This window comes from Rhyacophila brunnea, unplaced genomic scaffold (genome assembly GCF_057557595.1).
Source record: "Rhyacophila brunnea isolate RB1 unplaced genomic scaffold, BYU_Rbru_1.0 scaffold_21, whole genome shotgun sequence".
Classification (NCBI taxonomy): Eukaryota; Metazoa; Arthropoda; class Insecta; order Trichoptera; family Rhyacophilidae; genus Rhyacophila; species Rhyacophila brunnea.
In genome coordinates, this window is record NW_028232871.1 from 29,338,104 (window position 1) to 29,360,740 (window position 22,637).

The 22,637-nt window shown below is 32.9% G+C and overlaps 1 protein-coding gene across 1 annotated transcript in view; it reads left to right on the plus strand.

The window, feature by feature from the left end:
* The window catches only part of LOC147070926 (echinoderm microtubule-associated protein-like 2), a 64,771-nt gene that overhangs the window by 22,128 nt on the left and 20,006 nt on the right, over positions 1–22,637 (plus strand). Inside the window, 1 exon segment of the mRNA XM_085949019.1 lies at positions 19,731–19,898. Coding sequence (XP_085805145.1) covers positions 19,731–19,898 — 168 coding nt within the window.

Genomic DNA, 22,637 nt, shown 5'->3' on the forward strand with positions numbered 1-22,637 from the left:
TTTTCTTCTTTAAAAAATTAAAAACAGTTACTTAACAATGTTTATTCAAATCAGCGACTACCAATGTGTACGACAATCCGATTTGTATTTGCGATTACTGCTAACTACACTACTGTCATTGGGCTTCATAGCCTGTTGTAGTGTTAAAAAAAGAATATTTTTTATATATCTTTAAAAAAAGATTTCGATACCTCAGGGTTTTCACTTGTGAGTCGTGTTTATCATTTTTAGAATATTTTAAATTCATAACAATAGTTCAGGTTTATACTTATAACAAGGCTCATAGCATTTAAAATGTTATTCGCCAGTATGTATAATTCTATATGTTTTCAAGTGATAATACGTGTGAGATAAAATCTCATTTTATCGGTTTATGAAATACCAACATATGTAATTTTATGATTTTAATGTGGTGATATGTTCTCCAAATATCATTGAGCTTTTTTATTATAATTTAATTGTCACTATCAAATTTTGTGACGTCGTGGGAATGGGATGATGATGTACAATATTATGTTCAAAAAGGGATCGGAACTATCGATAACTAACTACACTTCAATAATATTTGTGTTGTTAATCAAATATTATTCAGTTTTATTTTATAGTTACTAACCCATTTAAAACATTTCTGGTTTCCATGAGATCATTTCAACTCCATTATATTGTATATCATTCAAGTCTTAACACTTTGCAGTTTTGATAATAATATGGACATGTTTACTATGTATTCCCTTCTCGGGCCTCTCTGTAATTGAGCTATTGAGAAGTGATAAACATTTAGCAGTAAAGTATTTTTTTGTAACTTAGTGCAGATGCTGACTAGACTTTCGTATACATAATATTATGGTAGTCGCAGTTTCTTTATGATTCAGGACTCAAACAAATGTAAATTTGCATTCTTCCTGATATAATAATATATTGTCTATATGAATTATATATTATGCAAAGCTTTACGGCCGATGACGTTCGATATTTACGTATATTTACCTATCTGTATATCAGACGCATTAAATAAGCTTCTACGCAAATATGGGGAAAAATTCACACGCAATTTTTTGAACCCTTAAGTAGAGTTTGGGTACAAGCTCCAAAACAATTCCATGTTGTATCCAAGTTTTCGACTAAATAACAAGTTTCTTCCGATCTTAATAAACAATGGAAATGCAACATACTATATAGTAGGCAGGGGTGGCCACACTTTTGTTTTCTAGGATCGACTAGTTGAAAAAAATATTTATGGCGATCGACTGATATCACTTGTAATTATATCATGCGAGAACAATTAAACCCCATTTTTTATAATTCAAATATGTATTTTGAAAACAAATATTGTATACATATAAAAAATAACGATACATAAACGAGACAATAATATAGGTACTTAAGTAATATTATTATGTCTTTCACTTCTAAAAAAATTAAGTAGGTACACATTAACTGTAATTTCGACATAGTTACACAATTTACCTGTATATCGAATATAAGAAATTTTGTAGTAGCCAAGATTCAATCCTTCGCCAGGAAACATAGTTAAATAAATTCTATACAATATGAATTATCATTTAAGTACATCAATAATCATATCACATCAAATTGCATCGCACAGCCATGTATTTTAAAATTCAAATATTTCTTGAGGAAAATAGCGCCGCAGGCGACTTTTTTACTGTTCGAGAAAATTTAAGGCTTGTGTTTTTCTTACTTAACTGATCAACCCACTACGCCGGGCTCCCCTCAGGCTAGAACCCTGTCAGACCCCCTTGTGGGAGCCATGCCTGCTGGTGTAGGTATAATGCGATGATAACTGATAAAAGTGGGTACTGTTGCCTCATTTTTACATAAAGTAATAAACCCAACATGATTCCCAACCATAGCAGTAACTCCATCAGTCGTTACGCATTTTAACCCATTTTTCGCCAACAAGTACTTTCACGATTAATCAAACTATTATTTTTTTCATATGTTTGTGCTTCCCAAACTTTTTTATAGAACGGCTTTCAAAATCTGAAAAAATAATTCCTGACCCATTCCTACAGAAAAGCAAACCGTCATGAAGTAGTCTTCATATATATCAAAAACTATTAAATTTGAGCAATTTGTTATATTAGTAGATTCATGAAGCTGAATTTCAAAGAACTTGCTTCTGTTTAATTCGAAATATTAATTGACTTTTAATATTCTATCCCATGCATTCAATTTCATTTGATAGTATTATTTTCAGTCAATATAGATATTTTAATTCAAAGTTTGCATAATGTGTTCTTAACTGACATATTGAAATATATACACCTTTATAATTGTAAAATATATTAAATATAAGAAATACTTGCAGTTCTACTAAAAAATTTCACGACCCATGAGTTTGGGAATCACAGCATAATATTATGATATTAACATCAGCTAGAGACTTCACACACAATATAAATCAAAGTGTGTATGTCACGATACAATGCATACGAAATTGACGCAAATACGCAGTGGCATTAAAAGATTAAGGCCCGTTTCAAACGGGACACCGGTATCGCGCTCGATATAATATAGGAGGCCTTTGTGTTCGAATAAAGGAGCCATTGTATTATGTCTATGAACGCCCCAGAGCTAATGAGTCAACGCATAATTTTGCGTTATAAATTAGAACATAAAACTGGCTGCGGTAATAAAAATAGGTGTATCGGTGGCTTGAGAATGTAGCGGCCGACGGAAAAGTGTACAGGACACGCGTTGACTCATTAGCTCTGGGGCGTTCATAAATATAATACAAATGTCCCTTTATTCGAATACAAAGGCCTCCTATATTATATTGAGCGCGACACCGGTGTCCCGTCTCAAACGGGCCTAAGTTAAGGAGAGAAGTGGATCCAGGACCACTTCCGTGGCTGGCACCATGAGTTTCGGGTATACTATCGTCTCAGGTAAATGAATTACAAAAGATACCGCGTCTCATACTATGTATACTAATATATATTCAGCACCTGGTCCAAGTCTGACTTACCGGAAAATTGTTTTTTGTTTTCAATGCCAAAACGAATGATTCATCACGGAAATCCTCAAAATACGATTTGTATCGTTTCCCTTCTGTGGTGCGAAAAATACGCAGAAGCACTTTGTACTTGAAATTATAAATAATTTAAAATCATAATAATAATAATAGGTAATTGTTAAAATAATTACCTATATAAAAATTGCTTTGTCAGAGGTCGCGAAGTAAACACATTGCAAATAATATACATATACAATATGCCGGAATAATCCTTTAAAATATACATTTGGAACTATAATATAGGTTACACTGTGAACTGGAAACATTCTACAGTGGCACCATAGGTACGGCAAAAACCATTTATAATTGTAGTGGTATTATTTTCTAAACAAAATTCTGAAATCAAATATATTAACTTTCAGTGTTAAAATAATAAAATAATATACATGTTATTCATCAGCTGTCAAAGTCAGACTAGTCCTTAGTCCAAAAACCGGTGGTAATATCAATTTCCAAAAAATATGTAGCATTGATCCATGCATTACATTTGTAGAAGGTGTATTAATGCTACCTAGTGTATTATTTATCATTTAACTCATCTATCCAAATCAAACCATTCCCTGTGTCAAGACAGCTGGAAATATCGATTTGTAATAGATTTTTAATACTCATATTTTTATTAGCAGTATATCTATATATTATGAATAGTGTAGGAATATGTTTTTTGAACATAGAATGGCTTATAATGAATGAAACTGAAATCAAGTAAATCAAACGTTTGAAAATTCTATCTTCAAATTCTCTTATTATACTTATATGGGCGGAAAGGTAGGACCAGTCGTGAATGTATTGGCTTTCTCTTCAGTCGGAAATGGAATTGCCCATGGTGTCTCTTTAGAATGATTTCAGTATAGACTATAGGCTATTACTTAGAATTAGGGAATCCAATCCCGAGCCAAAATTCTGATCCCGGGATTTCGGGATTACAATTTGACAATCCCGGGACTGGTCCCGGGATTGGCATTTTTTTCGATTGTTAATATAAAGTTTTTATATTCACAAATAACATTGACAAAATCGGTCAAAAATAAATCTAGTATAATTTATACTATTTAAGACATTTATTGTTAATATTGTATACGTTCAATCTTGGATATACATAAGTTTAATGGAGTAAATAATATTCTAATATAAATAATAATGTGAATTTAATATGAGATTGCTGTTTCTGATAATAAAGACTAATCGAATGGATTAGCGAGATTTAAAATAGTAAAGCAAATAATCATGGCGTACTTATGGCCTTTCCGCTTCATAAATCTAATTAGTCAGCCTAATATGAAACTGCCGTAAAACGTATGAGATCATGGTGGAATTACTTTGTTAAAAGTGCGAAGCATTGTTTTTTCAATCTTTCTCATTTTTAATAATTTATGTGAAAAAATAAAATAAATCGGCAACTTACCTACACATGGGTATAAATCAAACTTCACTCAAACTCAGTTTATTTCTAATGTAGTTATTTTTTATTATAAGTATTTTTTCTGTTATATTTTTGCTTTTATTTTATGTTCCATAAAAATTGATAAAAAATCAATCCCAAAATCCCGGGATTATGTTTATCAATCCCGGGATTCATAGGTATCGAAAATAGCTCGGGATCCCGGGATTCGGGATCCCGGGATTGGAATCCCTACTTAGAATATTACGTATTTGTTATTACCTCGTGTCTAAGGATCGTTACCTGAAACAGCTTCTCCTCTTGGCATTCTACGGCAGGCAAAGTCTGTATCAATTGAATCCGTGCAACCATCTGAGGCATCCAATTTTTGCTTTAATACCCTGACGTAGTATGTCTAAAATACAACGCAGTGCGGACGACCCAAATTGACACTAATGACTCTAATACGTATGCCTGTTCGATTGTCATTCGATAACTACTTGTGGAGGAGACAGGTCGCAATGACTCGTAGGTGACCACACGTAGTAATAGCTGTAGACTAGGTGTTAATCGCTAGACCCAAAAATCGTATGATGTATCTATCCGGAAAAGTGAAAAGGAGATCCGCGGTTGTAGCTATAAGTAAGTAAGCGGGATATATACGGAAGTCAGTGCCACCTGGTTGATTTTGTTAGTGACTCAGTTAGACTCTAACAGTTAGTGACTCTCAGTTGAGGACACTCGAACCATTCTTCTGTGGACCCACATTTCCAATGCTTTAAACCATGCCTCAATCCCATATATATGATCCCTGAATTTCCCAAATGGTGTGATGCAAGATTTCATCATATTTCCTTTATTAAGAATGTAAGTTATTCTGATATAAAAAAAACGTAAGTACATAAAAAAAACTCACCAGCGCAATTTTCTTTGCTGTTTATTGACACTTTTTTCATTTGTATTTATTGTTTATTGGTAGTCTATCGCTTTTTGTTTGTTAATTTGGTTTTTTGTTTATAATTCACTGTTTTTTTTACGAGAGATGATTAAATATACCTTATTTGGCAACCTATGTAATATGATAAATAGATTACATGCAGCATTATGAAATTGCAGCTATGATGGTTTTACAGGATTAATTCCACCCAATAATTGATCATACCTAATTCAAAGATCAATCACTTTTAACATAACCACTGGGCTACGTTTGTAACAAAATAATTATAATCTGGTGATAGACTCAATAACGAATTTAATGATAACCCATTGATAGACCAATAAAACAGCTATCAAACACTACTTATATAGTTTTCTAATAGTTATTTTTTACGTTAATTATCGCCAATATGCCCATCAGACATCGTATTTCTTTTTGGATTGTCGATCTCTGATCAGATTATCCAATGTACCTATTTGTACTTCAGTGGCGTTCTTAGATATGTATATAATTATGTTGCGTGCAGTGCCTAATATGCTACAAAGGGCCAATCCACCTGTTGACACTCGGCGACAGAAGACAATAACGGAAGACAGTTAGGTTTATGAAATTGATTTATTTATTAGAAAATAGTAATTTAAAATTACAGTTATTTGCCAATGCGCCATAATACATAATAGAATACAATACAAAATTATAAACAGTCAAGAAATGAAGAAAAAGACAACTAGGTACTAATAACAATCAATATAAAACACGAAATAAAAGGAGAAAGAAAATTTTAATGTAAATAAATAAAAAAAATCAACCTTTATGGTGCTATAAAATACGTTGATCGCACGATACACAGCATCATGAAACATCACATCCGCCCTGCGACGGGGTATCATGAAGATCGCAGAGTTACATTTAGTGATATTGGCGGGAACATGGAAATTATTACTTGTCAGTATATAGATATTAAAGTAGTGTCATGATAAAACGAGTGTCACCAGGTTCAAACGGCTAACTTTACGATGACTTGATTTCACTTATACTGGAATCATTCTGCAATGTCACCATGGGCGATTCTCAGATGTATTGGGATCAGTGGCGCACCCAGAAATTATTTTTGGGGGGGGCCCAAGGAGGAGAATGTAAATTAGTCCCATAGGCTCATTTTCTTCTTCATATAAATATTTTTACATATTTTCACAATACATGGCGATATACATAACTAGTTGAAAATGTCCCTCTGAGGCGGACGAAACAGGTCCTAATCTATTTAATAAAAGTGGAATAAGTACTAAAAAAAAATTGCGTTTTATTAAATTAAAACAACAATACAATATTTATTCCGAATTCCACCGAAAAAAATGTTCTTTTGATTTACACCACCGTAGTGGGTGTAGTCGTTCTTTTCGCAGAATGTTTATCGCAGATTTTTCGTTTTTTAATATTGAGGTTCCAACATATTAATTGAAAATGGACAAAAAAAGTATTATTGCATTTAAATTATACACAACCTACTCAATACAACACAGCCTTATATCTCGTTTATCGGTCTTTTGTCTATTGCACTCTTTGTACCTACACCATGGCCCCCACATCCTGAAACGGGCCCTCAGGCTAGGGCAGTGGTCAGCAAACTGCGGCTCTTTGGCCCCTTGAGTGCGGCTCTGCTACAGATGCTCTCTGTCATATTTGACATGGCTACAAAGAAGGAGCAAAGAAAATGGAAGAGGATAACCGTAAATGTAATGTTGAAGAGACCGAGACTTCACGTTTATTCAAAACTTAAATGGCTTCCCGACCTGTATTTATGTGTCGGGAAAAATTGGCGCACTCAAATTTAGAGAGATCTACAACTAAAAACTCGTAATTTTGTGCTAAATATTCTGTCGATGATGCAAGGAAGAAAGCAGCTGAGGAGAAGTTCTGTATTTAATTAGGTACTGAATAAAATCTTTCAACAATGTTAATATTGCAAGTTTCGTGGTTAGTAAAAAGATTTCCAAGAGAGGAAATCAAGAGTAAATTGAGAAATCGATTTATTGATGAGAACCTGGAATCTTTAAATGGAACCTGGAAGCTTAAAATTAAATCAACAACATACGAACCTGACTTACCCAAACTTTACAAGGATATGCAAGGCCATTATTCACATTGAGTATGTCAGTCATTGTCATGATTCAATTTTATGGATACCTTACTTACAATTTAATTTTTATTAATAAATAAGATCATTATTACGTATGATATTCAGTTTTATTCAGTGTACCTACCTATAAGTTAATTAGGACTTTAACTAAAGTTTATTAAGTAAATTAGCAGTGTACCTACTTACTACCTACGTATATAATTTAAGTTTAAGAAATTTGGCTCTCAAAAGAAATCTCAACCGTTGTACTGTTGATATTTTTGGCTGTATTGACTAATGAGTTTGCCGACCACTGGGCTCGGGTATAAGACGGGCCCCCTATTCACCGCTTAGATTAAAGACAGTGTGAAAAACTACATCAACGTTTTTCAAATTGTGTTTTAGTTCAAATTGAGGGTACTTATACAGTGAATTATTGGCGATTTTCAATACATCTACTTTAATAATCGAGCTGTCGAGTATCGACACATAATAATCAGAAAATATATTGGACATTTATATAAATTAAAATGTTCATAGTCATTAAGTATAATAGCGCCGCAGGCGATTTTTTTTACTAATAAAGCTAATTTATGATGTGTGTTTATCTCACTTATCTGGTCAACCCGACACGCCGGGCCCCCCACAGCCCGGGCCCCCAGGCTAGATCCCTGTCAACCCTTCCCAGCCATGACCTATACCACTCCGGAATTCGGGTGGACACCGAGAATTTCATTAGGAAACGGGTTTCTAAAAAAACCTGACATTAGTGTTTCGAAATTTTTGTATTAGAAATTAAAATCTAAGAAATATTACTAAAAAGGGTGCTGGAGAATAACAAATCATTTTTTGCCGTGTTGTTTGTCTAAGCCCAAGGTATAGTTTATTGACTTTCGATTTCAATATGTAAAACCATTCTGATGATTTTCATATTATGGGGGGGGCCAAGGCCCCCTGCCCCCCCCCCCCCCTGGGTGCGCTACTGATTGGGATTGTTTATCAAGCAATACAAATACAACTGCGAATCGCTTTTGCCATATCCACGATGTCACTGTAAAATGATTTACCTATACATAGCGATATTATGCCACAACCGGTCGCTATTTTTAGGCGAGACGTCATCACGGTCTCCTCTTCCACGTACATCTCTATGCCCTGCTTACTACACAAATCCCCCATTTTCTCAATCAAATCATTTTTTCAGGGCATCGATATTTACATTTTTCTCTCTTTCATCGATTAACAACCAATTCTCGTAAAAAAATAGTGCTTCACGTGTATTTTTGACTGATAACAGTGGAGATAAAGAAACAAACTCAAGCAAGCTTTTCCCCAAACCATATTGTCCAGATCATTATTAAATTATGTAAATATATACCTAACTACTGTACAACAACATTATTTAGGCGACAACAGGAAGTCGCCCTTGTCGCGTATTGAATATTTCTCAGTGTTGTCATTTTTTGAGAAAAGAAATCCCGCGAAATTAGGTTTTAAGTTTATATCAATTCTATTCTCAGTAAGTTTATAAGTAAATTCATTTATACGTTTTTTTGAACGTCATTTCGTATTGTTTTAGAATCTTTCTTCTTTATTTAAAAATCTTCAAATTACGTAAATTGATAGATGCGTCCAATACGAAGTGTCAAAAATGTAATGAATAATTTGGGGCGTTCCTTATTTGAAACCGGAAGTTCGATTAGCTGTACTGGAGGGGATTGTAGTTCACAGATTTGCCACGTAGCCAAGATGAAGTTGCCGGACAATACTATATATTTTATTTGAAGTACCTAATTTGATGTATTTTTATCAAGAATTGACAGCTTATTACGAAATACTTGATGATAATCTGGAATACCCGTTACAATTAATGCTTAAAATCAAAAAATAAATTCCTAATTAATATATTCGTTCTCGCTCTGGAACCAGATTAAAATATTATAATACAATGGTTTTGTAATCGTGTAATCAAAGTCAACACTGTCAACATACTTACACCATCTGCGATGCAATCTAAGCACGCCACTGCTCCACAACTCGTGAGTATTATATTATTATTATTGTATAGATATTTTCTACGGTTGGTGATTCTACGGAAGGCGATTGACTTGATTAGAAGATGGTTTTTTTGTTGTAAACACAGCCAACAATCAAACTGGAACGTAAATTGTACAATAATTGTTACTAATAAACTTAAAACTCGTGCGTTGATAAAAATTATGGGTAAATACTTTTATTGACTTGAGCATACATGCTAATATATATTATATATACGAAGTCTGAAAAGATTTATTTTAATATTTGTTTTTTTTAATTGAATCTACAATCAGGTGTGGGGTGGTGTCAGGTAGCTGCCTCCTGAAGAAGTATTCTTTTTCACACCGTACCGTACAGTGGCGAAGGGTGGAGGTAGGCTGTTAAGATCCGACATGAAATTGCACATTAAACTTTGGCAGTAAAATGTACTGTCTAACAAGAACTTCTTGTCCACATGTTAAAACTGTGAACTAACAATCCCCTCCAGTGCAGCTATCACACTTCCGATTTCAAATGAGAAACGCCCCCAAATTTATTATTTCAATTTACGCTCCCGTGGTGTACGGATCTGTCAATTTACGTAATTTAAAGCTTTTTAAAATGAAAGTATCTTTAAAACTATCAGGAGTGGTGTTAGAATTATTATTAGTAAACTTTTGGTTTATTGCGAAGAAGAAAAAGAGAAATATCTAAAAAGAGAGCGATACATTATTTAAACATGCCTCTAGCATGCGTTGCCGCCATGACAGGTACGTCACTAGAAGTCTTCTATAGATATACCATCATAAATCGTCAGGTGCTCAAATTTAGAACTAAGTTCATGACAGTATGAAAAGTATTGAATGATATATCAAATGTTAGCATGTGGCGTCCTCACTCAGCTGATAACTTATACTGGTGGATCTATACATGCGATTACAGTAACTTCCTGTTATCGCCAATTTCCTGTTGTCGAACAATATTTGTTTTCATTGGTGTAGAAAGTGTTTGTTAGTTTATAAAATTTAATTAAACTCTGCCCAATCCAAGACATTCTAGAATCTAGATAATTGTAAAAAAATATTCGTTTATTTATAAAATATTTATTAGCCATTATGAAACCATACATCATTTTAGATAATATGCTATAGATAGAAGAATATTTTTAATGATTTGAGATAGGCAGGGCTTAATGAATTATAAAAACTAACCAACAGCATCTGTAATTTGTATTTTGAATTTAACGAAAACAAAGAAGTATAACTGAAAAAGTTTGCACTATTTTGGTCGGATCGCCCATAACATACCTAAACCATTATGGTTTGGTTTAGGCAGGACCTAATTGAATTTTGAAAACTAACCAGTACAATCTGCAAATTATATTCTCAGTTCAATGAATACAAATTAGTATGATTGACAAAGTGTAATGTGCACTATTAATGTCGAATCTTAATAGCCTACCTCCACCCCTTTTCCACTGGCACCATATCACTTTGGTCATCTTTTTCTACGTGCCTAATAAGTAAATGAATATTTCGAATAATATCACTTTCCAATAATTATCATCAGCTATAAATAGCCAATCGTAGTATTAAAGCACAAAGCCCACTGGCAGCGGAGAGGTGTGGGAGTCAAGAAAAGTTTTATAAGGCGCACACATAGCAAATTGGCTCGTAAACCCGCTCGCGATAACTACACCTCGCCACTCTACTGCCAGTGGGCTTTGTGTATATGATCTTAATACCACGCCCCGCTTGTAAAATTTATACTACAACAGCTACTATAATATTCCCGAAGCGAAAGCAATCCATATCATACATAATCTTCTTTTAGCCACCAATCCTTGGAAGAAGTAATTATTCCCGAATCTATATAATTCTGGGTTTATCATTACGGATCGCTTAAATGAATATTTATTGTCATAACTGGTATATTGTGAACTATTTTTAGTTTATGAATCGTACAATTTTAAAACAAACGATTCAATGTTATCATGTTGGCAATCAAATAATATGATAACACTGATAACAGTGATAACTGAGGACATAGATATGAATCATTTTTTTGATAAAAAGGCAAGACAATAAACCTGAGGCGGCTCTCGTTGTGTAGTGGGTAAAGCGCTGGCCATCCATCCGGGAGCTCTTGATTTGATCCTGGTGAAGACACAATATATCTGGGTATTTGTGATTGTTCAAAATTACTTACAACTGCCTTGTACAAGAGGACATGGTTATTAATAATAAATATAAACCTGATTATTTTAGTAATATTATTAATTATCAAACGTCAAACAGTAAAGTTTATTTATCTATTCACACTACGACCCCCTCCCCTCAGTCCAATTCAACAATTTTGAAGACGGATTAAATTTTTGCCCTATACCTAGAGACATTGTTCTAATGAGACCTCACACTTACCTATTAATATCGATCCTGCCTCCATTTACATGTTTTTTAAACAGCTACATATAATTTACAATCACATATTAACTTGAACGCTGTTTCACTTGTAATCATTCAATCCTCAGTTTCGATTATATTATCATAACCAGGGAACACAAAATTATTGGTAACCGACTTACCCTACTGGGTTTGGTATAACATGCTACATAATATCGCTAGTGTGTAAAAATATGGGATAAACTTGAACACGTGTTAAAGAATATATTATTTTCATTACTTACGTCTGTATCATAATAATAATATGCGTTAAAGTTTGTCACGTAAATGTATCATGACTGATCATTTTAAAGTACCCTGGTTATTGGTCCATGGCAATGGCTTTTACATTTCTATTTTATTAATCTGTTATGTGATCATAACATAAAAATCGCTACGTTTACATGATAAAAAATGATAATAAGCCTCTTCGAAATCATTTTGATGGTTATTTTAATCTTAAATACAACGACATTTATTATATCTCTATAAACGGTTCTGCGTTGATATGTGCATTTACATAATTGTTGCATTAACGTGATTCAGAGAAAGGTGATCTCATTTTCGTCGTGTCAACGTTAGGCAATCTTGTGATTTTATTAACATTACGTAAAAAAATAACATTCAGGTATTGTCATTATGTCGGTCACGAATTCATTTCTCTTTTTGCTCGAATTTCGTCGTTGCGCTTAAAATCCGTTCATTGGTTAATTTTTAAAGAATAAAAATGTTCTTTTTAATGAAATAACAACTTAAATAAATCGGCGCACACTCTTTTTATAAGTCGTCCTTGTTAGTTTTTTACCATTCGCGTCGCATCGTTTGACATCGCGATTTTGTATCTACTCCACCACATCTCGCTGGAACTAACATAAGTACACTGTAATATTACAGTGGCGTCTGGAAGGTCGATTGTGGGATCTTTTTTCGGTCAGTTGCGAGTAATCATCTCATTATTAGGAATGCGAACTCGAGATGAATTCTGCCCAGTGTCATCTCCAACTGTACGCTTGTGTGCACACACAAATGTTTTTAAGTGGTGATTTTACTTTTATGATGATCGCATTGTGTTTGAAGGCTCGGAATTTATTTACGTAAAATCTTGTACAAATTAATTATTATAGGTCTAAACCTAAACAAAGTTTTCTAAAATGTTGTATTAAAAAATATAATATTTAAGAATAGTTTTTTCAGAAATTATACCTATAAGAAAGAAATAAAATTAACTTGCCAACCTTTTACAAGAATAGAAACTACTGTTTTTGTTTTCAACGTTTTTTGTACCTACTCAAATGCGACTGCTGAATTAAATGTAAATATATAAAATAATAATAAAAAATAAATTATTTCAAAATCAAAACGATTCGATGAGCAATTGCATTATAATGCATGCACCTGCAATGCGATCATCGCATAATAGCCCGTTTACACGTGCATGGCTTTACTACTGACAGTACGTTTTATCGCAGCCATAACAAGAAAATGCACATGTTAACACGTATTACAGTAAAAATCGGAATTTTCTTCTGCGATATCTGCGCCTGCGAACGATAGTTGCGAACCTGCCGGGGTAAAGTACGAACTACACCGCGCAGTATTTTGACGTTTACCAATCTTCACGACCTATCAAATAGTACCATACAATGACAACAACGTGTCTCGTTTACGCTTGAAGAATGACATTGGTGAGACAGACAACCAATTATTATCGCGATAGTTTAATTTATACACTATTGGTGCCAGTAAATCCATGCACGTGTTCAGGCGCTATACATTAAATCCCTGATCTGAATGTACTTCAATTTTGATAGAAATTCAAATTTAAATGTCATGCGTTAATCGGATCAGTAAAATCACCACTTTAAGGAGCGCGCATGATAAATTGATTGCCGCATAGTAAAGATTTCAATCCCAGGATTTCGAAATTGATATTCTAATATTATGTTGAATACATTATTAAATTTAGCAAAAAAAAAGATTTTATTAATAAACTTATCTTAGTCTGTGCAATGAGTCTTATCAGATATCATGCGCTTTGTTGTGACGAAGCTGAATTTAAGCGAATTTTAAAATTGATGAAACATGTTATTTTTAGCAATAAACAACATGTAAGATATGGAGTATGCCCGAAAATTACAGTGCGCTTTGGTGCTTTAAATCAAGGTCCACTATTATAAACAGGCCATGACACGAAAATGTAAACTTCGACGGCAGTGCTAGTTATTCCTCATACTTCGAATGCACTGTGATAAACGGTTTGTAGAAATTTCCAGCATCTTATTGCAGCCGTAAAGATCTCACGTAGTTTCGTATGCCCGTATTATTTAAGCTTTGTTTTTTATACAACTATATATTTATTAATTATAAAAATACCACATAAGCGTGAAGTTCGATAGTTTTGACAGAAAATATTACGTAGTTAGAGTGACGCCGAGCGAAAGAAAACAATGCAATAGGCTTCATGTAAGAGCAGTCAGAAATAACATTATCAATAATTAAAATTACCCTATGTAATTCGTACGCAGTAGAAGAAATCGCAATCTGCGCCATTTCAAGGTTAAGTTGTTCCGCTATAGAATTATTTATTAGCTCACCTTGCTCCTCTCCCCCATATTAGAAAGTGTCTGTAAACTCGATTAAAGACCACAGTCTTGGGTATCTTCTCCCGAGACATTCCCAGGCGTAAAAAAAACTCCTGATGCTTTACAATCAAACGTAGGGTTGGTTTGGAGGGGTCTGTGTTTATGTTTATGGAAAATGATAATTGTTGCGTACCTATTTAAATAAATGGTAATAATTTGAACGAAATATGGAATCGAAAACTTACATTTATTGCGAACAGGTTAACGGATTCTGATAACTAGTACTATCATTGTAATCGCAAATCAGTGCCATGGCCTGAATATAGTTCGCATTGTTACAAATACATTGATTTGGAAATTAAACATAAGAATATCAGGTAATTTTTTACTTTCATTGAATATAATACGAGTATATAACGTCTCCTTCGGAGTGATTTTAAAATTAGATGGCAATGAAAATACAGCTGAAATGTAAATATTATGCAAATATTGCTGGACACCACTGGCATTATTACTCAGTTTTCGTACAGAATTAAATAATATAATTTGTAGACAGTCAGTCAGTGGAGCGGACTCCCGCGAGCGAGTCATTTCAGATTTCACATTTTTATCATTGGGTGTGTACCGTGTACCTGTTTGCCTACCTCTAGTGTTCATACATTGTGAAATAATATTCGCGAAAGTTAATTTTGTACTTTAATTATCGTGATACCGTGAAATTCCCCGAAATCAGTGAAACTAACTGCATTTATTCCGTTCAATTTCGGTGCATTTGTTTCGGAATAATGGGTAGCAAGTGAGTTGATTAAATTTATAGTTGTTTTTGTTGTTTTTTTTTTCATATAAATTGCTTCACACATACATAATGTTCTCATAAAATAACAACAATTGAAAAAAAGAGAGGAAGTTTGTTTTGTAATTAAATTTATACACTGTAGACATGAAAACGTCACATTTAATATAAATGTTATTTGATATTACCTGTATCTAATTAATACCCTAAATAATATTTAAATATAGGTAAATGTAGGTTCAACTTTAATGTATGTATGATTTTTAATTAATTTCTAGTGTAGTATAGGTATTTAAAACAGAAAAAAGGGAATCTTATTCATTTCAATATTAATAAAGAATCCATGGGTTTGAAAGTAAAAGTTGGATTAAGTCGTTTCTGCAACTTAACAATTTGGATTAATCTGCCTATGAAACCAAATGACATATCACTAAAATGTTAGTCACATGACCCAAAAGCAGACCTGCTATTGGCTAACGTGGATCGAGCCGTCTTTGAAACTAAATAATAATATGGAATAAGCCACATTTGAGCCTACTGTCTAAAAGTGTATTTTTTTTACAATTTTGCTAATTTTTCAACAATTTTGGAACGAGCCGTGTTCACAAATATGTTCACAAATAACCTCAATTATTATAGAATATGACAATGATGACACAAAATAATATTAGTATATGTCTGAATGGTTATGTAGTTATAGGCCTCTTTGATAATCATTGCAGAGATTTTATAATGCTTTTAATGTTAATACGTCATACTTATACTAAATTTGTGAAAAATACATTTTTTTAATTGTGTCAAATTTAATAGGTATGTTATTGTATGACTGAGTTGAACACAGCGAAACATCGGCCCCCTTTTTTAAAATTCTGTCGAACGTATTACGTCGTTTCCGTAAAATAAAATCGTCGCTTCATACAGTTTACCTTACCGTTTATGCGGTTGTGGTTTTTTGTGACCTAAAAACAATCAATAAAAGGTAATATTGGTTTTATTTGAAGTCGTTCTGTCCATAAACACACCTACGTCATATTCTTTATCATTAATTCGCTTCAAACAATATATCGATATATAAATGCCAATTACAATGGTGTCAAAATATACATAATATTATATTGTATAATATTTTGAGTAATTTATTTTAGTTTATAAATAGATTGATATAATTCTCATTAGCATTCTAACCGATTTTTATTATACTATGGAAAGTATCTGGCTAGATGATTCAGAAAATATTTAATTTGAAACGTAGTTCATAAAAAAATACATCAACTTAATAATATGTAAAAATAGCTGATTGAAAATATCAGTGGCTTAGGAATAATTATTGTTTGATAGTTTATAGTTAGGTGTAATAGTTTTGGTGTTATTACTCTATCATGGTTATATGTCTAATCTAATTTTGTTGTTTGTTTTTTAAGTAATATAATAATTTATAATGGGCCCTTTATTTATGACACCTACAGCCTTGACCAATATTGTTATGTTTTTACGAAGTATTTTATAATTATAATTTTTTATTAGTAAATTTTATTTGCTCTGCTGAAGTTCTCAGCTAACTAGTTTACAGTAATAATTATTAAATCAATAACGACGCAATCATTGTTTTTATTAATTTATTTTTACTATAGGTGGGTACTATTTCCACCCAATGGGTTAACCCAGGGGTCGGCAAACCGCGGCTCGCGAGCCGCATGTGGCTCTTTGGGTATGTGCGTGCGGCTCTTTGCCAAATTCCCAATTTTTACAAAAAGCTTTGCAAAATTCACAATTTTTTTTATCATTGATTTGTACACTTATTATAATATTATATAATGACAATATCGCGAGCCAAATTTTTCCTGCGTCATAATGGTTGATGCAAAAAGGTATGATTGTTGTTGTTTTTAATCTGCCCATTGCAAAAGTCGACAAATCAATTTTTTCCCCATTTGATATAATTGACACGAGCACTTGTGAAATAGAATTTTATTAGTGGATAGCAAGGTAACAAGCAAATAATTATGGAGCTCAAAATTTGTAGGTTTTGCCACCAAAATTGAGGATTTGGAGAGAGAAAAATGCAATTTAATTTCACAACACAAGTGGGACGCTCTAAAAGATCTACATAGAGTAGATACTACGATTTTTAATACATATTATGGAATCGCTTTCCGAACTCATATTCGAGTCTACATAATAATATGTATGTGAACAATCATTTTCAAACATGAACAATATAAATAGCATTTAGAGACGCCAAAAATAACCGATGAGAATTTTTTGGAGTCGGGCCTGAAATTAAAAACTACAAGTTACATACCAAACATACACACTCTCCAAAGAAATGAAAGAAAGGTCATTGTTCACATTAGTTTTAATGAATGCGTAAAAATTGTATGTAATTCATAATCTGTAAAAATTATATTTATAATGTCAACAATAAAAACATATAATATTAAGTATTTACGTTAGTTTTATTCGGGAAATCTTCTTCACTTATTAAATAAACAATTATAAAATGTAATTAATTCATTTAATTAAATCATATTTATAAAAATATACGTATGGCTCTCGATTTTTTTTAAACCGTTGTGTCACTCATATTTGGCTCTTTTAGTTCAAGAGTTTGCCGACCCCTGGGTTAACCCATACTTAGTTGACTGGGTAGTGTTTAAGATCAGCTCACCCCCACCCCTTCAACCTGCTCTATAGGAATTGAAAAATTATACATTTCAAATTTAATTTTAAAAAACTCTTTTTAAAATTACACTTAAAATCACACATTACAAGAAAAACATCATATAAATGAGATGCTTGTTCTTATATAATCAGAAATATCACAACTTATGTAACATAAAATAACACAATATGTTGAAGAAATTTATTTAAATGCAATTTTTGTCATTTTACAAGCGTAAACACTCATGAATTCAAAACATATAGAACGTTTTACACTGGTGAAAACCCTGTTGTATTGAATTGTATTTTTTTTCCCTTTTGAGTGGCCTGGCACTCGATAGTGATCCATTTAACACTTTGGAAACTTTGGAGTCTAGATATTATAAATGAAACTGGTAGCTGTATATTTTTTTATATTCATGATAAGAGAATATTTTTTGTAAAATACAGTAATTTTTTCTTCAAGAACTCAAAATAGCATTTATAAAGGGTCTAGGACGATTTAGCACCGGACAACTGGACGCCACGGAATTCGAAAATAAATGGACGTTAGGTACTTATAGGTACTTAAAAAAAAATATTCAATATTATTATTTATACTACAATGATTATATTATGATTTAATAGTTGGTAAGAATGTAAATATGCAGACGTAAACAATGATTTAATCGTGCATATGTTTAAGTTCCAACGAAAAAAGAGTTTTTTATTTAATATAAAGCCTTAGGCATGGTAATTCTCAATCTGCGATAAAGAATACGTTATGTTAAGAGTAAAATGAATTCAAACTACAAAGTAGTAGATAGAAACTGATTAAAACACCTCGTCTACACGTGTCTACGACAGTGCGGCGTCCAATTGTCCGGAGGCCAGTCGTCCCATTCCCTTTATAAAAGTATGACCCTAAGATAGGCTTAAGAATCTTATGATGCATCAACATCGTAGTGGTCATATTAAATGATATGTCTGGATTCCCAAATTATCCATATTGAAAATAAACGGTAACTGGACAAAACAGAACATGATATAACTGGACATAAATAAACAGAACATGAAGAAAGAGAACGGTGAAAAAACAGAACAGTGATAAACAAAACTATGACAATTCAGAGCTATAAAAATTCAGAACAGAATCATATTCAAATAATTAAATTTCCGTTTTTTATCTTCACAGAATTATTAAACTCATTATTTCATTGTAGTAACCCAAGCATTTTGAACATTTTAAATTGATTTATACGAGATAAGCTTGCCGGCAATACCGAGTTCAGTCCCGTTTAATTGAGGCTTTCCAGCGATTAGGAATGCACAAACTAGAGTCTGTATTCTATAAGCTGGCCTTCATGTCACGTTGTTCGCAGACGGAGAGCATTGTGCCATCGCGTTCGACAGTTGCAAGTTTTCAATGGGAGGGAACGAGAGGGAATGCAGTGCTGAATGCTGAAGCGGGGGGGGGGGGGGGAACCGCACACCAGCTTATAGAAGACAGACTCTATATCTCTATATTATAGAGATACGACAATTTCAATATTAAATGTTATTATTTTTCCTCTATTCTGAATTGTCATAGTTCTGCTTATCGCTGATCTGTTTTGTCACCGTTCTGTTTATTAATGGAACCAAAATAAACGTATTGTATTATTCATAATAGTCAAATTAATCATCATCTCATAACACAATAATAATACAGGAAGAAACTAAATATTCTGTATATTGTGATCATTCCCTTTTTATATTTATGTTTATGTTTTTTGTTACAGTACACACACGTGCCAGTACAACGATGAAGATGGAACTGTGCGTATGTTTTTACGTGGCCGGCCAGTCGTTCTACACGCACCATCCGCCGTGCAGGACACGTACGACCTTAATAAAGTCGCTCCCCCTCCACACACCAAACTAAAACTAGATTGGGTTTATGGATACAGGTAAATATATCTTTTAGCCAAGACTCAAACCCAAAATAAGTAGATATTGAAATAATAAAAAACTAACCCCGTAAAAATTCTGGTAAGATCGAAATGAAATTTACAGTCGAGCCTGAATTAAAAGCTGATTAAAATAATATCTTATGGAAACCAATTTCCAACAGCCGATCAATACAACTGAAGATTGAACGAACAGTAGTAACTTGTCTCTCTCTCTGCTGTGATATGGTGTTTGCAATGACGTCATGTAGAATTCTATTAGGCCAAGTTGACAGTGAAACCACCACGACGAGCTAAAAACTGGAAAGTATATTGGTTATTAATTATGCTCACTATCAATTCACTATATACGCCAGACTGATCAAGAAAAGCTTTCAGTTAATTTCAAGCATTCGAGTAGTAAATCGCATCTCAAGCGGTGTCGTGTCTAGATTCGGTCAGATTTTTATAGATAGAATTTGTCTGCTGTCGCCCCTCTAGATTTCCTTGACGCCCCCTAATTTTCTTTGAGCCTTCTACTGCCCCCCTGAAAGCCTCCAGCGTCCACAAGGGGGCGTTATTGCCCACTTTGAGAAAGACTGATCTAGATTATAGGTATAATGTGAAAAATAATAGATCTTCAATTTATTGAAATACTAGTTACAGAACTCTATGATTGACTCCATATGCATGTGACAGCCATACCAATAGCAGCCTATGACAATACGTAAACAGTGATATCCTTAGGCTAAGTGCTGCCCTTAAGCAGAATGCCGTCATCTTTTATTTTTTTAGGTTCAAATTGTCTGCAAATTCATTAAGATAGGTTAGCTCAACCTGTTTTATTTTTGGCTGGCTTAAATAGACAAATACACCATAAATCTTGACATACACACCATTTATAGAGAATTAGATCATTTCCACGAAGCCTACTCTCAAACAATGGTGGTTTTGGCAATGTTCAGGCCTGTGATACTACCAGGTTTGCAGGTAGCCTTGTAAAATGCTGTCAAACAGCCATTACAATAATATATAATACAATGGATATCTAATAAAAATACAGCATCGTCTTCTTCATGGAACACCCTCAAAAATTTTAATATTTATATTCCTTCATTCGCCGCTCCTATGAATCGCATGACCTGCCTACCCCTACGGGACATCACTGTATGTAGAAGTTACTTACTTTGCATTTGTAGTAATTTGTTGAGGACGCATAGTCATATAAAAATTGTCCTATAACTGACTGTTGTCCTTTGATAACATTGAAATATTATTTTTTGTCATCCTGTGTACTGCCGTACTAAGCACAGAGGCCGTATCTGCATTTTAGGCAAGTGGGAGATCTGAGCTTTCATATTATTTTACTTTTCCTGCTAATACTGGGGAACTTTTTATTTATTTTATTTGCCTATAATAGTTAATTTTGGTTTAAGATTTGTTTACATACCTTGAAAATTTGATTTATGTTATTATTATTATTATGTATTGATATTAGCCATATATATGTCAGATACGGCTAATATGCCTTAGTAAATGATAGTTACAACCAAATCGCTTAGTATTTATCGAGTTTATTTCTCAAACTCCGTAGATACGGCTATTAAAACCCTTGATTTCTCCGTAACTATAGCAGTTACGGCTTGGATTTATTCACCGATCTTATACAAAAACTCTGCAGAATCCAAATATCTAAAAACATGAAAATACCTAAATACGTCAGTTACGGCCTCTGTGTTTAGTACGGCAGTGTAAAGGCACTCACCTTTTTCCGCATAAATGCATTATCAGATTTCTTATCTGACAGATAAGTGTGATTCATTATTTTCTATGTAAACAGTGAGATATGTTTAAAGTAAATAATAAATACATGTTATAATATGTTGAAACAATGTTGAAAAATATTTAATGTGTTAATATCCCATTCATCTGTTATGGGCTTTAATGCTTTTGATAGGTAATTGTTGGGCAAACCATTAGTGCCCACTTAAATGAAAAATTGGTCATACTCAATAATAGCCAATTGGTGATGGTACCTAGTTGTTTATTACACCACTCCTACAGTCATGTTATTTAGTATTAGATAAATAGATGCCATGTTGAATGAATACCTGTCATTAAATTGTTGCTACAATGCCTAAATTACCATCATTAACTGTGACCAAAGTCATCATTCATATAACACCTAATTGTAAACGCTAATAATATAAATTATCATCCAAGATCTGAATTAATTATCTAACCTGAAGGTTTTTGTCAATTTGTATTAATTAGCATCGGTTTCTATAATATGCTGAGGTCTATAATAAACTACACATGAATAGTTTGTTCCTCTACATTCTACAAGATGAACAAATCATATTATAAAATAACATGATGCAAATAATTTCTATGTTCACATAAACCGTTTAATATTTTTATATCGTTCTATAGATACATAAATAATCTTATATGAATAATAGCGCCTGTACACTTGTATGCATTTACATTTTTCATTGAGAGAAAATTTCAGTACATAGCAACATTGTTGGCAGTTTTGATTTATGGCTATGTTACAGTCGAGACAATTTTGTATTATGGGCTTACGTTTGGCTGAAGTGTGAGCATAAAGGAAGAAATCTGCATGCAAGAAATAGCCCAATATCTTATTGTGTTGATTTTGATACAGATTCAGAACATTCATGATTTGGGAGAACATTATGATTTAAATATGTGCAAAAAAACTGCATAAATAAAGAAAGTGGTTATAAATTGTATGCA